The sequence below is a fragment of the Balaenoptera musculus genome, chromosome 3 (assembly GCF_009873245.2).
Source record: "Balaenoptera musculus isolate JJ_BM4_2016_0621 chromosome 3, mBalMus1.pri.v3, whole genome shotgun sequence".
NCBI classification, from domain to species: Eukaryota; Metazoa; Chordata; class Mammalia; order Artiodactyla; family Balaenopteridae; genus Balaenoptera; species Balaenoptera musculus.
Window position 1 is genome coordinate 169,378,436 of NC_045787.1, and position 17,416 is coordinate 169,395,851.

Below are 17,416 nucleotides of genomic sequence, written 5' to 3' on the forward strand. Positions count from 1 at the left end.
AGAAAGAGGGATGGGCCCTCCCCCACCGCTGCCATTAATAGTTATTAACCCCCCACTGGTTAATTATGCATTTAATAACCCAATCATGAATATTCATAACATCTCTTGTTCACGTTCTAATTAAAATGTACTAATAGAATAAGACGTTGCTGTCGCAGTATAATTTTTTCTTTTTAAAGTGCTAGAGGTGAAGTGGTGGCAGGGCAGCCCCCGGAAAGGTCATCTCTCTGCTCAGACCCGGCCCTGCCCCCAGGAAGAGGTGGGAGATGGACGGAGCAGAGGGCTGGGTGTGCCCAGGGGCACCGCCAGCCCCTCGGAGATTCAGATCTGATCCGAGTCAGCCCGGGTGACAGAACCGCCCACCGTGAGGGCTGCCGCCGCCAGGATGACCAGTGTGGCACAGCTGGACCTGCCCAGCCCGGGCTCCAGCCGGACACCCCCTTGGCTGGATGACATGGGGGGGCGGGCCCCTCTGAGTGGCCTCCGTCCTGGCTGACTCCTCCAGGGCAGGTGTGCCAACTGTGACTGGACCAAGTCTGGCCCTTGTCTGCTTTTGTCAGTAAAGTTTTATTGGCGCATGGCCATGGACGTTTGTTCCCTGTATACAGCGGTGTTGGTTACAACGCAGAGATCAGTTGCAGTAGAAACTGTCTGGCCCTTTACAAGGAAGGTCTGCTGACCCAGGCACGGAGAAGATTCCAGGAGCCAGTCCCTCCGTATAAAGTAGCCAGACTAGCAGACTTCGGTACCTGGAGTGGGGGGAAGACGTGGTCACAGGGCCTAGGCATGGCCCTGCACCGTCGCCACCACAAGCCTGTCGCATAGCCATGGTCGTCAGGGGTTTCGTCCTGCAGCCCCAGCTCTGTCAGCACCCCCTCGCCCGGGTGCCCGGGCTAAATCCCGGGAGCCGTCCTCTCCCCTTCCCTCACTCCACTGCCCCCCACCCCCGTGGCCTCGGATCAGAGCCTGGCTCGGCCCTGTGTCCCCTGGGTCAAGCCCCATCCGTACAGCAGTGTCCCCCCCACCCCAGGTTCCCTGCCCACACTCCACCCCAAGCAGCCTGATGGAGCTTCCGGAAGCAAAACCTGCCTCTCCTCCCTCCCCTCTAGCCTCTCCCATGGCTCCCCATTGCTCTCAGGGTAAAGACCAGACCCCTCCCTGACCGCCCTTTGCCCCCAGCTCACTCCTCCCTGCCCCCCAACAAGTGAGCAGATCCCCAACCCCGACCCAAGCTCTGCCCCAGTGGTCCCCACACCTGCTAATCCTTCATCCCCCGTCAGGGAGGTCGCCTTGCTGGCCCCCTGTCCCCAGCGTTGCCTGAACAGGGCTGGCCCCCAAACAACCTCGACAAATACGTTTTTGGCCTCTTCATTGCTCCGATAACTATCTAACCAATCACAATGTCCTCTGGCGGTGCCATCCTCCTGCGGTCACATGCAGCTACTACGGGACTGGCGGAAAAAGCTCCCCCCTCGATGAGATGTTAATTAACGCACGATTAGATGACCCTGTGCGGCTAAGCGGCTGCTGTGCTGGACGTGCCGCCCCCCAAGTAAAGACTAAAATAGCAACAATAAAAATAACCACCATGCACCATGATCACATCTGAGAAAAAATTAACAGCACCTAAGGGCAGCCGTCTGCCGGTCCTCACCTAAGTGTTTCCTTCTTGCCGCTATCAGCTCCCCAAGGCTGTCAGCTCCCCCTCTGGCTTTTTCCCCTTAGAATTAAAATCCCCGAGAAACGGGATGGCGGCCTGTTCAGCAGCACCTGGGGTCTCATGAGGGGCAAGACCAACACAGGTGTGAGTCAGGAGGAAGCCCTTCCTCAAGTGGGCCGGGGCCTCCCTGCACGGGCCGTTGGGGTCCTTGCCTCCCTTCCTGTGATGTTTGGGGCAACTTCTGAACTCTTACATCACTTCAGACTTGAAGGACTGCTGTGGGGAGATGCACGATATGCCCTAAAACCCAGACCCTCTCATCGCTTTTATGCGCCCCCTTTTTCATTTGCCCCTCCGTGTTCACAGCAGCTACACTTGTTTCTGGCCTTCAGAGTTTCAAAAGTTGGTAGGAATTCCAAGGCGCCAGGGAGCTCCCGCCAGAGGGAGCAGGTTCCAAGTGGCTGGAGGAAAGTGCCGGAGCGGCTCACAGCCCACAGCCCTTGCCGTTCCTGCCCCTGAAAGTGGGGGTGGGGAGACAGGGGACCTGGAGCTGCGCCCAAGCAAGCGGATCTGAGGCTGGAGAGGAAGTGAGTGGAAGGCACAGCCCACCATTTCCAAGAGCAGATGGTCCCCCAAACCAGGGCTTGGCTCCAACCCAACCTCTCCTGAACCCCCCGAGCAGCAACCCCCCAACCCCAGAGGCTTCCCCAGTGGGCGGAGCTGGCCCTCAGGTGGGGGGCCCACCGATGCGTGGTAATTCAGAGGAACAGGGTCCCCCAGCTGCAGAACCTGCCCTGCCCCCTCCCTCCTGTGAATTTCAGATTCGTGACCAAAGCAACAGTAGAAAGACCCCATCCTGCTTCAATCTCAAGGGGGACCCCTCTACCCAACGGCGAGGATGGGAGGATCTCGCCCACCCCACCGCTCAGCCAAATATGAGCTCAGAATCCCAGCTGGGACCTCCCTGCAAGAAACAGGCCCAGGGCGAAACAAACGCGGAACACAGAAGATGGACATTCACAGATTTAGGATTTATCCCAGGAAACGGAAGCATATCTAAGACCACCACCACGCACCCTCAAGGAAACTGCAGAGCTTGTGGGTGCCGTGGAATAGAAGGAAGATAAGGCTTCAGGGAGAGAGGAAGAGCGAAAGCAGGAAAAACTAAGAAGTTTTTGCTGCCAATTCACAAGAGATTTTAAAAGCAGCGTCAGAGGCGGCGAGGCAGAAGTGACAATGCAGAAGAGGTGATCGAACAGAAGGGTGGGTTCTGGAGACGCCCCCAAACACCGGGGAAGGGGGGATTCTGAGACCACGGACACGACGGCTTAACACGAGCCCAGACACCAGAGCCGGCATCCCGGGAGGAACAGGAAAAACACCCAAACCTGGAGTCAGAGAAAAACCCGGAAGAACACGCACGCACTCCCTGGAGGCTGCGCGCGCACAATGAAACAACCCACGGGGCTGGAGCTGAGGGAAGGAAGGCGAGGCCCCGGGAGTTCCACCCCCAACCCGCTGCCCCTCACAAGGGGAGGCGCCAGGTGCACATCCAGAGCCGCACCCCTCCCTGGAGAACATCCCCGAGGGAGGGAGGGGAGTCCCAGCACAGACCCCGCGAGTCTGGAGGGCGCGACGGTGCAGGGAGGCTGAGCACATCTGGGCCGCGCGTTAAGTTAAACTAAGTGGAATTTCGACGCCATCCCAAGAACGGGCACCAGAGCCCGCAGGTGCCGCGCTGCTCCAGGCACTTCCTGTGGTTTATCCCACTGAACCCTTAAATGGCTGCCATCAACCTCGCTTCCCAGATGAGGAGGCTGAAGCCTCCTAAGTGGCAGAATGAACACAATAAGGACACGTGTTTCTCAGCCAGATACAAACATTGCGAACAAAGAGAAACAACATTTCTAAAGAGTGGCAACGTATTTATACCAAACAGAAGGGTTGGGGAAGAACTCTTTCCTGCAGGACAACAAGATGTGACTTCACTTCTGAGGCGGAAGGAGCCAGACACGGGAGGCTTCAGCACATTCCCTAAAACCATTAGAACGACCAGCAGCACAGCCTTCCACACCCAACCCAAGAAAAGACACCAGACACGACTGCAAGGAAAAAGTATAAAGACGGGAAAACCTAAAATAAGAGCATGGAAAGTATAATAAGACAGGTGCAGACTCAATTTTTTTGAAAGCTGAGAACACAGCACCTACAGAAAACAGTTCTGGAACGAGTGACTCAGGAAGACAATCTGTTGCACACAGATATACCAAGCAATGCAAGTGAAAAGGAGGGGCCGTCACGTTCACAGAAAAGTCTGAATTCAAGGCGCAAGCTCTCACTTGGAATAGAGGGTGGGTTTTTGTCAACAGTGGGCTGGACCCACAGAGAACATCCCACCGCCCTGGGTCCTTGACACTGAACAAATAAGAAGTCTAAACGTGATGGGCAGGAGACGAAGACCTCACAGCTCCATGTCAAATTATCCCTCAAGCCCTCAGGAATAAGGACAAACGCGGCCCCCGTTTCAGGAGAGCAGGAACGGCCTGCATCTCCCCAACAGCAGAACAGCCCAAGCCACGGTGACTTTTGCATCGGTGACCTAGAAATTAGCCAATCGAGGAATAAACACTCCACGGCCAACCTGGAAACTGGAAATCTCTGAAGAACCTGACTCACAGAGAAACGTGCTTTAAAAATTATTACCAAGAATTTATAAAAAAAAATAACGAAAATACGCATTATTGAAACCAACGGGATATGGCCAAAGTGGTCCTCGGACGGAAATTTATAATCCTCAACATGATTACTGAGCGAGAGACCAGAGATAAACAAACGGGCCTTCGATTCATAAGTCAAAAGAGAAAAAAAGAAAAGAAAAACTAAAAAAACGGGAGGAATTAAAACAGAAGTAGTGGGGAATTCCCTGGCGGTCCAGTGGTTAGGACTCCATGCTTTCACTGCCAGGGCCCGGGTTCGATCCCTGGTCAGAGAACTAGGATACCACAAGCCACACGGCACGGCAAAAAAATGGATAAATTAATTAAATTAAATAGAAGTAGTGAAGAGAAAAGTAGTTAATTGATAAACATCGATTCGTCAATGAAGCAGATTCCTTGGGAAAAAAGTCAATAATACAGACACGAGATAGCTGGGTCCAGGACAAGGGAACAAAAAGAAAGAATAAGTAGATTCAGGACTGAGACATGGATTCATATGTTATTAAAGAATGCAACGTGAACCATTTTTAAATGTGCCTGAAACGGATGATTTTTTTCCCCCCTACCAAAATGCTAGAATTGACAAGAGGAGTGGACAAAATCACAACAGGCCAATCGCCGTAGCAGAAATAAAGCAGTTGGGCAAAGTGTCGCATGCAAACAGGGTGGCGGGTCTGCTCCCCAGTGCCCAGAGAATGGGGGGCCCCACTTGCTGGAGACTGTTCCAGAGAAACTGGTGCAGAAACATGGCAGGGAGCCACAAGAAGCCTCAGTGCCACACGACATGGGAACACAAGCAAAATGCAAAACGGATGCTGGCAGATCTGGTCTGGCAGCTAAACAAGGATATGGACCAAACCCAAAATTCAGGGAGCATCGGGGTGAGAAAAACCATTAATGGACAGCGTCAGGACGTGGGGAAGGAGAAAACCAGGGGCTGTCCTGAGACACCCAACACACCACAGTGATGCCAATCACTTGCGTGGATGGTCATATAGGACCAGAAGGAAACGCCCTGAACATGATAAACACAGACAGTCAGAGAGATCTATCTCGAATCGACAGCCAGGATCAGGCCCGGTCCTGCTGACAAGAAGCCAAACAGCACACACCCAATGTGGTTCTAGAAACACTTGCTGATGTGAAAAGGCACATGGCCTCCGCACCAGGATGGAAGAGGCCTGAGGATGATTTACCTGGAAAACCAAGCCAAGGGAAGAAGGCAAATAATTAGGGGATGTCAGGAGGCAACCAGGTAGAAAATATGGTAAAAAAGATCCCCAAACCACAGCATGGAAAATCCTAAAACACCTAGAAACAACTCTCACTGAAAAAGTATGTGAGCAAATTAGGAAAGGAAAAAAACTATAAAATGGCTAAATGCCTTATGCTTTCATTTTCAAAGTTTATCTTAAAAACTTAATATTAAGGGTCAAAACTTAAGTAAAGGAAGAAGACACCAAGTTCTTACAACATGAAAATGCAGTACTATAAACACAAACAGTTCTTCCGAAATGTACCTATGAATTTAACACAACATCAAAATCCCAACAGGTAGGTTTGTTTGTTTCGGAGGGATGGGGGAGGAGACATAACATTTATTCTAAAGATCATGAAAAAGAATCAGCATGTCTGAATATGGGGGGGGGGGGGGGGCGGACCTGAAAAACAACAACTGAAGACTATAAAAACACCACAAAGCTACAGTAACTAGGGGACTTCACTGGTGGTCCAGTGGCTAAGACTCCACACTCCCAATTCAGGCAGCCCAGGTTTGATCTCTGGTGAGGGAACTATATCCCACATGCCACAACTAAAGCTTCTGCATGCTGCAACTAAAGACCCCACTTGCCACAACTGAAGATCCCGCATGCCACAACTAAAGATCTCACATGTGGCAATGAAGATCCCACACGCTGCAACTAAGACCCCGTGCAGCCAAATAAATAAAAGAAAAAAAGAAAAATTTAATAATAATTCTAAAAAGCTACAGTAACTGACACCAGGTAGTACTAAAGTAGCAACAGGAAGGTAAAAAGATGAGACAAAAATTCATGGGTAAATGGCAATTTAGGAAATGCTTTAAGGCATTTTGAACCACCAAGAAAGGTTTTCTTGAGTTTATTCCGTTGTCCTAGAACTTCCTAAATTAAATGCTTACTCCTTTTCTTTTCATTGTATCTGAAGACGGTCAAAGGCTATGATTCTTCCCTAAAAACAGCTTTAGCTGCATCTTGTAGTTTCAGTGTGTTTAGATTATTGCTGATTTCTGTCTAGCCTGTTTTAATTTCCTCTTTAACCCAAGAGGTAAATGAAAAGGAATTTTGTTATTTCCAAGTCATTAAGCTTTTTACTTACTTCTACGTTTTTTGGTCTTTCATTTCCAGTTTTACCGCATTGTTCTCAAAGAATACGGTTTATACTTTGGTCACATTTTTTTATGTTACAGGTTTTTTTTGTGCACAGTATGTGATCAATTTTTATAAGAATGGTATGATCTCTTTTACAAGGCATGGCCTTTAAAGGTAAGTGCTTCTAACTGGAGGTGCCCCTCAGAATTGCCTGGAAGGTCTTACAGGCCCCATTCCAGGCTTTTTATCAGTGTCTCTGGGTCCAGGGCCCAGGGGTGTGTGTTCTGAGCAGTCCCACGGGTGAGCTGGATGTGTTCCCTTGGCCAGAAACTGCTGCATAAGCTCAACCTTGATCACTTCACTGTTGAGGTTCTCTACCTCCCACTTATTTTTCACTTCTTTGCTCTGCCAAGAACTGCAAAGGCATGCTTTTCTGCCCTCCAGCATCTTTTCCCGTATATTCTTCAACTTGATGGAATGAGGAACAGGCACATTCATGACTGTCACATCTGCAATGCAGAATGGACTGTGTCATCTAATTCTCAAGGATTTTGCAGAAATGGCACCAAAGCTAGAACAACATAGAAGACTTGACAACATAAAACTGAAACCTGTAAAGCACTGAGGCAAATTAAAAGTCTCCATCATCAACAACGGTTATAAATGAAAACTTAGGGAAAAGGCTGAAGATCACAAAAGACTAACATCCTTCCTCTATGAAAAGCTCTTACAAATCAATAAGTGCAGTATAGTGCAGGAGTACAAGACACTACAGGGAGACAACACTGGGTGGCTAGCTGGGATGGTTAATAAACTCTGAATTTCAGCTTCATCGTAAGTAAAATGGGGATGACAATCGCACTTATTGCACCAACCTGTGAGGACTGAGGACTCAGAATAAACAATCCAGGCTCAGTACCTGGCATACAGCGCTCAACAAATGTCGACATAAGTTGTCATTGATAAGTGTTACTGTTGCTGTTGTTAAAAAGTTCACCAGGCGGCAATAAAAAGGAACAAGCTGTTGATCCAGCCAACAACTTGGAGGGATTTCCAAGGAACCGTGCTCAGTAGAAAAAGCCAATCTCAGAAGGTTCCATGCTGTATGGTTCCATGTATGTAACATTCTCGACACAACGAAGTTGGGAAGATGGAAAAGAGTAAATCAGGGGTCGCCAGGGTGAGGTGTGGTGGGTGGTGAGTGGCAGCAGGTGGGAGGTCATGGGGTGATAGAACAGTTCTGAACAGACCATGGTGGTGGCTTCATGGCACTACACACGGGATAAAACCAAGCAGAACTACACACACACAAACGTGTACACGCAGAGCTTGTGAATAAACTACAAAATCCAAATAAACTCTTGTAAATCGTACCAAGGTCAGCCTCCTGATTTGGTGTCACGTGAGGGATGTGCAGGACTGACAGCTGGGGAGGCTGGGGAGGGGTGTGCGGGACCGCCCTGCACATTTCTTTGCAACTTCCTGTGAATATATCATGATTTCAAAATAAAAAGTTCACTAAATCCAAGAAAAAAAGGGGGTAGTGATCAGAAATTCATGAAAAAATAACTCATCTGGCCAATCTGCTTTTGGAAAGATGATCGCCCATGATTAACGTGTAAATGCCCATTGAAACGGCGCATTTGGAGGAGGTTGGAAAGAGCCAGCACTGGGATGCCAGAGGGACATTCTTACCGTGGATGCACGTCCACGGCTGGCAGTTCTAGCCGGGAACCTACTCTGAGGCTGTAACCGCACACCTGTGCTGAGCCAGGGTAGATGCTGCCTTGCCTACCTGTTAGGTTTGTACCCAAGGGCACGTTACCTTTAGAGTCACACAGACCAGGAAAGCTGCGAGACAGGAAAACAGGGAAGACGTCTCCTCCAGTGTCAGCAGGGGTTTCCCCATATCTCATTGGGCCTCGGACCCTGTAGGTTGTGGCAGAGGACGTGCTGCCACTGAGAGATCTGTGCCTTGGGGCTTCCCAAAAGGGAGGGAGTGGAAAAATTATCCCCGTTCTGCAGTCTTCTGCTCTAGATGACGAGGAGAAAGTCTCTGGCCTCGGCGCCTCCCTGACAAGAATCTCTAAACAGAGGCGGCACAAGCAGCCCGCACACCCCACACGCTCAGCTCCTCTTCCCGAGACCTTCGGAGACCCCTCCTCAGACACCCGTCCCCGCTGGCTTGGGCTGCTCCTCTTCTAACACGAAGTGCCCTTTCCAAGTGAATCTAAAAGAAGCAAGTTGACTCAAAGGAATTCTAAGTAGAGAGACACGAGGCCAAGACATGCAAGGAGAGTGAAGGGGAGAATGTGGCTGGCATGACCTACTAGCATTCAGAAACTCCTGTCCCCTTAAAGCGACACTGCCCATCTGGAGGGCAGTGACCCATCTTACGGATGAAAAAAGCTGAGGCTCAGAAAGGGGGTGACTTCCCCAAGCCCGATCCCGCTGTTGGGCCACCAACCCTTCCACCCCACCGCCACCTTCTCCTGGAGTCTCCAGCTCCACCAGAGAGGGAGTAGGTAAATGAGCTCAGAGCTGGGAGAGCCCCCCCAAAGGGACCAGTCTCAGTTCCTGTGGCTCCCGGCTCTGGAGCTGCGACCCCCCTGCACCCCCTCAAGGCAGACACCGAGACGGGCCCCGCGCCTCAGTTTATAAGGCACTTTCACGCCCAAGGACTCGCTGAACCCTCTGCCGATGGGGAGACTCCCATTTTACAAACGAGGAAACTGAGTCTTGCAGTCACACCACCTGTGTCAGGTGACAGAGCCTGCCTTGTGCCTGAAGTGGAAGCAAGGAGGGGACCCCTAAGCTCAGGTCTTAGGGCTCCCGGTCCCATGCCCCCTCCCCCGCCCCAGACAGCACTAACTGCTCAAATGAATTGGGGAAAGGGGTCCCCAGCTGTGTGTCCAGAACTGGAGACCTCCTGGGCTGGACCAACCACACCACAACCCTCGTGGGGAAGAAGAAAACTCAGCCCGACGTGCAGCGGGACAAGGCCGGACCCTCCCCACCTGAAGTAGCCAGGGCAGGGCGCTTGAGCGGGTTACGGCTGCAGAAACCACACAAAATCAACCTGCAAAATTCACAGGGGTCCCACTCAGGCCGGGCCAGGCATGGGGCGTCCTGGAGAGGTCCCTTCCTTGGGGGCTACTGGCCCCAAGTGGACACTGGGCAACAAAAGAGAGCAGGGGAGAACCCAGGGGAAGATGAGGAAGGGACTGTGCCACCACCTCCAGGAAGCCTGCTGGGGTCTGACCCTCTGCCTGAGGCAGAGGAACAGCAGCACCCCCTGCTCCCCAGGGCTGTTTTGGGAATGGGGAGGCAGGGTGGCCTGTGGGGATTTCCACACTTCAGGGAGGACTCCGGCCAGCCCTGAGGCCACTTCCTCAGGCAGAGAGGAAGGCCTGCGTGGGGCAGTGGGGTCAGCAGCATGATGTCCCTCCTTTTGCAGGGGGCGTGGGGGGAGTACAAACCACCCTTGAAACCCCCTCCTCCTCCAGCCAGAGCCCACCGGACACCCTGATGGAATCTGGAGCAGACAGACCCTTCCGTCTTGGACCCCAGAGACGTGGGGGGACACAGCCCCCATCCCAAGACCCCAGAAAGACACTGAACTCCGTGCAGACCTCTGGCCTTCCCGAGGGGTCCCCCATACCCTCCCGACAGCCAGAGTGGGCTCCCCCCCATGCACATGGCTCCTCTCAAAAGCCCGAGTCCACAAGGCCCTGCATGGCCTGCCCTCCCCCCCCCACCCCTCCCCCTCCCCCTCTCTGCTCCATCCACACAGGCCTCCTCACTGTTCCTCCAACTCGCCAGGTATGGTGCTGCCCCAGGGCCTTTGCGCCCCCAGGCCTCTGCTCAAACATCCAAACATCTCCGTGGAGACAGCCCCTACTGCCCTCCCCACCACTCTGCAGCCTGACCCCTGCTCTATGCTCCTTGAGGCCATGCCATCTGTCCTCCCCGGGCCACGTCCTCTGCACTCAGTACCAGGCAGGGTGCCCAGCTCATCCAGGTGTGCCTGGGATGACCCCAGTTGGAACGTTCAAAGTCCCAGATCCCAGGAAACCCCCCCAGACCTCGAACAAACCAGGCCAGGTAATCACGCTAGTGCCGGGTCTTGTCAACGATAAGCACCTAATACATACTTGAATGAAAACAGCCAGGAGCTGAGCAGGATTTGGAGAAAGCTGGGGTTCCACATAACTCCCTTCCTGGGCCTCAGGTTCCCTCCCTGGGGATGGACTGGAGACCCAGAACCCCACTGGGGCCAAGGAGACCCTGGAGGCTCAAGTGCCCAGCTCACCCCGGCCCTCGTGAGTCACACAGAGTCCCCCACACCCGGACAAGGGGCCAGGGTGGACGGTGACACCATGCTGACCACGGGGCTCCCTCCCTTAGCCCCAAGGCAAGTCACACCACCACAACAGCAGCTGCTTCCTGGGGTTCCCTTAGGCTCACCATCCCCCCACCGCACGCCCACATGGGCGCCTGGACCTCCGCCCCGGGCCCCTCAGCCCCACTCCACCTGGCGGGCCTGAGCGCTGCCCCCAAACACCTCTCCCCTCAGTGCCTAGTCCACGAGGCTGCGCCCGGCCGCCAGCCCCACCCCGCAGTCGCCCCCCCCTCACCCTCCATGGGCCCACCCTACGCACGCGGTGATCTCCTCAAGCAAACAAGAAGCCCCCAGGCAGCCAGTGGGGTCCTACCTGAGCTTCCGAACTGGGCCCCGGCCAGGGAAGTGGGCCGGCTCTTCCCATTGGCCACCGGCAGGGGGAACATCTGCGGGGAGAAAGAGGGGGTGAGTGGGGCGCACAGCCCAAGGCCACAGCTCTGCCGGGGTCCTGTCCCCCGGGAGGCCCGAGGCGCCCTGAGGGCCCTGGCGGTAAGAGGCTCCCCGGTGCCCCTTGGGAGCACAGCCGGGGGCAGGGAAAACTCCCGTTTACCTCTGTATTTGTTTTACTGGGGATGAAATAACACGAAGGCACTTGATACAATGTATCCACTTAGAAGTGATACAAAGTTTTCTTCAAGTTTCAGCTTTAAATAAATGAGATCATTTACACTCCCAGATGGATGGCGTGTCCCACCGGTGTCCCAAGCGCGGACCCCGACCTTCACCCTAGGAGACCGGCATCCACCTCCCCACGGGCCCCTGACCCCGAGCGGTGGGAGTGCAGGGAAGACAGCCAGGCCCCGCCACCGGGATGGGGAGCAGGGGGGCCCCCACGAGCCGGGCTCCGTGCTCAGAGCTGCACCCTTCCCGGCCAACGACGGGGCAGTTCTCCCGGGTGGGCGGGCATCGAGTGTGGGTGCATCACCACGCCCCCCCCACTCACTCACCCAAACCCACAGTGTTAAGTCCCTCAAGATTAAACAGCTTAGCAGCATTAACTGGGAAAACCCAACATCAACAAACCCTCGTGCAGCACAAGAAACCATGGCCCTGCCCTGCCCCAACGGTCTGAGTTTCAGAGGTTCTTTTGGGGACCAAGCAATTCAGAGTGGCCGCAATCAGCATTAAGGCTCTGGGGGGAGCGGCTGAAGACTGACAAGCAAGACATGGGGGTGTGCGTTCTGTGGGCGTGACTCGGGGCAGCATCACAAGCCCTGGGAGCGACCCAGGAAAGGGGGTCCTCCCCCCACACCCTGTTCTCCAGAAGGGGAAACTGAGGCCACAGACTGAGCTGGCAGGGCGAGTGCAGACTTGGGGCAGGTGTGCACCCAGGCTGGACTCGGGTTCTCACGGGGTCTGTTGTCCCCTCCGGGGGCGGGGCTGTGCTCACTGCACCCAGGGCCTTGGCCTCAAGGCGGGCCCCTTTCCTGCTGGGGACACTGAGGCTTGCGCTGGGGGAGGGGCAGGCCTGGGGATCAGGAGCCTGAGGAGCGGGAGGGGGGTGGTGCTCAATTCTGTTTCTGTTTCGCCCTCCAGGGTGCCAGAGGCCGCTGACGTGGCACTTGCCACAGGGTGGGGGGGGGCGGGGGGGGGGGCACTGGGCTGTGTCCTGCGGGCACTGAAGGTCTGTGATCAGCCCAGCCAGGCCCCCGCACCCCCTCGGAGCCTCAGTATTCCCTTCTGTGAAACGGACACAGAGCTCACACCGTGTGGGCTGTTGTGAAACCCAAATGCACGTGGGCATCCTGGGCACATAGGGGCCTCTGCACGCGCAGAGCTCAGAGGAGCACGGTCGGGCCACCAGGCAAGCCCACAGCACCCTCCCCAGCCCCTCACCCTTCAAGGCCGTCGTCAGGCCCAGGGACCACCTCAGGCCCACACACCCTCAGAGCCTCCAGCCTAACAGGCGAAGCTCAGGGCTGGGGCAGAGATGCAATTTTAACAGCTAGGAGGAGCCATTTTTCCTGGTATTTAACTGACAGTTGCCTCGTTTACTTTACACAGACCTGCCCGAAGGAAGCGCTTTCCTTTCAAAATCTTTTCAGTCGAAAATTTGTTTCAAAAAAACAAATTAACTCAGTGTCTCTGGGGCAGGTGGGAAGGAAAGGGTGTGAGCCTCCTGCGATGGGGGGCTGCCTCGAGGCCTCTCTCCTCACGGGAACAAGGAGGTCGAACAAAACTCCAGTTCTAGGTTTTCCCAGAGGACACACACTGGGCACCTCGCACGCTCAGCTTCGCTTTCCGCATCTGTGAAATGGGTCTGAGCTGGGGGGCGGGGGAGTCTGGACCCCCCGGACAGCAGGGGGTGGTGGGCAACTGGTTGAGGCTGTGGTGGGGGGGCGGGGGCGACATCAGAACCTGTGCCACCCCCTCCCCTGACCCCCAAGCCGGTCTGTTCCGGCCCAGTGGTCTGTGACTTGTCAGTTTAACAAAAAAACAACTGAGCAGCACCCCTGATTCCTCAGCTGGGACGCAAAAATAAAACGGGGCTTAAAAATACCGGCATGGCCCTTCCGGAGCCGCGGCCGCTCCGTCCCGTGGGCTGTGTTTTTCCGCAGGGCGGCTGATGCCGTTTCAGTTTGGGGACTTTTGTTTCGACAGACCTCAGTGGCCTGGGCCTCATACTGGCAGAGGATTAAATTCAGACCGAAAGCATCCTCCCTGAACCCATTTCAAACCAAAATAATGCTCGCTGGGGGAGGGGTGGGGGCAGGATTTAGGGAGTCCACACACAGCTCCTGGGTTTGTGAGGAAACGCAGACCACCCCGCCTCTCCCGACACAGGTGGCCCATTGCACAGACAGGCAAACCAAGGCCCCCAGTCCTCCAAGGGATGGTCCAGCTCCCAGCCTCCCTGGGCCCGTCTGAGCTGTGTGACCTCTGGAAGGCAGTACCCTCTCTGAACCTCCATCGGCCTGGCCGGGGAACGGGCTGTGTCGGGTAGAGCACACCACCTGGGAAGTGTGAGGACATCCCCCTGCCCCCCCACCCCGCAGACCCACGGCACTGGCTCTCGTGTCAGTAAACAACTGAGGAATCACACGTCCACTGCCTGTGGCCTCTCCTCATTCACGGAAGGTCCCCACAGGAGGCACCTAGGCTTTGGGCACCACCCCATCTTCTGCACCCACGATGGCATGAATAACCCCGATCACACAGTTTTACAGGTCCCAAGGCAAGGTCACTGCATGCCCAGAGCCAAGCTGGGGCCTCAGGGCCAAGCCTCCCCAAGGAAAAGCTGAAGGCCCTGGGCAGTCCCTCCCTCGCTCTGGACCTCAGTTTCCCCATCTGCAAAGTGGTATGTTGGACCCACTCTGTGCCTGGGCAAACAGTTGGGCGACGATGGGTGCCTCTGGAAGCCAACAAGGGCCCCAAAGCTGCACCCTGCCGCGGGGGCGTCAACCCATCCATCCGAGGGCACCCCAATTCCCCCAGCCCCACCTGGGGCTCTTTAACCCATAGGAACTTGAGGTCCAGATGCTGGGAGTGTTTTTGGCACAAGCTTCTTTCCCACCATCCGAGGGGCGCAGGAGTGTGGACAGCTGGGCATGTGGGGGGGGGGGACACGACGGGGGGACGGGGAGGGCCGCTCACCATGCTGAAGTCCAGGAGATCACTGAGCTCCTTGTCCGTGCCCACGGGCGCCATCCTCTGTGGCTGGTTCATTCTCCAGAAGCAACAGGGGGCAAGGGGCCAGGGGCCAAGGTGGGCTCCTCAGGCCTAGAGACAGCCCTGCAGGGTGCCCGCAGCGGGTGCAAGAAGAGGTGAGGGGTAGAGAAGAGAAGAGGTATGAGTGACAATGGCCGAGGTGAGCAGATGGGGGAGAGCTGTTTAAGAGCCCCTCTAACTGCTCTGGGTCTGGGTCTTCCCAGGCTGCGTCCCTTCCAGACCCTGAGGCATGGGGGTGGGGCAGCCAGAATTCAGGGACTGGGGCCCTTAGAGACCCCTCCCCAGAGCCTTCAGGGAGTTTGAACAAGGGGGGGGGGGGGAGAGCACAGAGTACATTCCCTGAACTCCCTCTGCGACCATCAAGGAATCAAGTTGCAAATTTTAAACTGGATGCGGGGTGGAGTGGTCCCTTCCCAGCTTGGCCAGAACCCGCCCCTCTCCCCGACACCTCTCCCATTTCCACCCACCCGCAGGCTTTCCACTGGCCCCACCCCCGGGAAGGGGGAGGGGCGACCCGGCCCCGCCCCAAGGGAAATTTAGTGACCACCCCCCCCCAGCAGCTGTCAGAGCACGTTGAAGGCCCGGTCACCCCCAAATTCAAAGCAAAAGAAATCCACAAGACGGCAGAACCCCCTTCCTGCTCCACAACTAAATAGGGGGGATGCCCCGCGCAGGGACCTACCCGCAAAGCTTCCCACTACACTTAACCTCCTCCCCCCCATAAAAAACAACAAAATTCTGGGAAAAAAAAAAAAAAAAAACCACCCTAGATTGTTTTATTGTCACGATGTATCCGGGAATTATTCTTAAGCAACTTTGAAAACATCCCTTGCCCTGGGGGGAGGGGGTCCCAAGACCAGGGTTCCCCCCCACCCCGCATGGTCCCTAGGAGCTCCATTCTAGAATGGGGGGGATCCACCTGCCGGGCCCCATCCGGAAAAGAGAGGAGAGCAAGATCTCCGTCCCACAGTCAAACAGTGAAGCCCCTCCAGCTTCTCTTCCCCGGGCCCCAGGTGCGGGCGGGGGCCGCGAGGGGAAGGGGGTTCCGAGATCGAGGGAGACCCGACCTCAGAAGCGGAGAAACCCCCGCTTTGTTTGCCAACTGGAGACGGGTGTGAAACGGATGCCCCAGCGCACCCCCTCCCCCACGAAGCTTTTTCTTTTTTGGAAAGCGTGTGAAACTGACTTTTTTTGAAGAGTACGAAACCGCACTTTTTTGTGGGGTGGCTGAAACCGATTTTAAGGCAGAGCTGGGGGGGCTAAACACGCTTCTCTAGGAGAGCTGAAACACTTCTGGGGTGTCACGAGAACTTTTGGGGGCTCGAAGAGGACTCGGAAGATAACGTGCAGCCACTCTGGAAGCAGAAAAGCAGGAACGTCTTCCTCTGGGGGGGAGGGGGAGGGGTGGGAGGAGGGCCGGGAAACCAATCCCCACCCCACCCCCCGCAGCCGGTGCGGGCGGCGCGGCCCGGGAACCCTTTGAAGCTCGGGGCGCAGCCGCCGCCACCGCGCTGCTCACCCCGAAGCCGCCGCCCGTGCCCGCGGAGCGGAGCGCAGAACAGATGTGGCCCCCGGCCCGGCCCCCGGCCCGAGCCCGCAGGCGCGCGGCGCACCTTCCCCGCAGACAAAAGGACGCTCCCTCTCCCTGACTCGCTCCCCTCCAAACTCCGCCGTAGGCCGGGCCCCCGGGCGAAGGGGCGCTCGCGGCCTCCGCGCCGCCGCCCCGCCGCGAAGTTGGGCGGCCCCGCGGCGCCCCCCGCGCCCCCGCCCGGCTCCGCAAACTTTCCCGAAGTGCCGGCCGGCGGGGGCGCGCGGGCCGGAGCGCGCCCTCCACGTCGCCGGCCCCCTCCGGCGCGCAAAGTTGGAGAACAATGACTCCGGCCGCGCCGCCCCCCGCCCGGCCCGCCCCCGCCCCACGTCCCCCGGTCCCCGCGTCCCGGCGCCGCGCGGGGAGGCCCGACCCGCCGGGCACCAAGCGGCAGAGGGTCCCGGCGCGCTCACCTGCTCGGCGTGGCCCGGCCCGCAGCGCGCGGGGGGCGGCGGCATGAACGGCCCCCCCGGACAAAGGGGCGTCGCGGCCCCGAAGGGCGCGCGTGGGCGGCGGCGCGTGGCCCGGCTCCCCGCGTGTCCGCCCCGCGGGCCCTACGCGGCCGGGGCGCTGGCGGAGGCGGCGTACGAGGAGCCCGCGGTGCCCGCCGGCCGCGTCGTTGGGCTCGGTCCGGCCCGCTACGCCCGCGGCCGCCGCCGCTGCCTCATCTTCCTGCGGCGGGAGACATGTTCCGCCCCCAACCCCGCGCCGCGCCCCGCCTCCCGCCCCTGCCAGGCCCCGCCCCGCGCGCGCCCCGCCCCGCCGCCGTCCGCGGATCCTTCCGCCGCTGCCCGCTCGCCCGGCCGCCGCCGCCCGCCCCCACGCTTCCGCTGAACGCGGCTGAGGTCCCGCGGAGTCCGGAGCCTGGAGCGGGCGCGCCGGGGGTCCGTCGGCCAACGGCGGGGGTCGAGGGCAGGGACTATCTTCCAGCGCGGAGGCGCACGTGGTCTCAGTGCACAGCCTGACGCAAGCGGGTAGGACCGTGAGATGGAAAGATAAGGCAGAGAGACCGGGGCCAATCGGAGAGTG

General features: G+C 56.8%; 1 protein-coding gene across 13 annotated transcripts in view; it reads right to left on the minus strand.

Moving 5' to 3' along the window:
• Window positions 1-17,009, minus strand: part of TCF3 (transcription factor 3) — a 35,921-nt gene extending 18,912 nt beyond the window's left edge. For 2 of the 13 annotated variants that reach the window (XM_036845642.1, XM_036845634.1), the window contains exons 1-3: window positions 16,801-16,953; window positions 14,725-14,862; window positions 11,444-11,516 (exon numbers count right to left, since the gene is read on the minus strand). In XM_036845642.1, coding sequence (XP_036701537.1) covers window positions 11,444-11,516; window positions 14,725-14,796 — 145 coding nt within the window. In that variant the 5' untranslated portion in view covers window positions 14,797-14,862; window positions 16,801-16,953. Of the gene's footprint in view, window positions 1-11,443; window positions 11,517-14,724; window positions 14,863-16,800 lie in introns of all 13 variants that reach the window. The other 11 variants (XM_036845641.1, XM_036845646.1, XM_036845645.1 and 8 more) reach the window with 9 other exon arrangements.
• Between the last annotated feature and the right edge of the window lie 407 nt (window positions 17,010-17,416).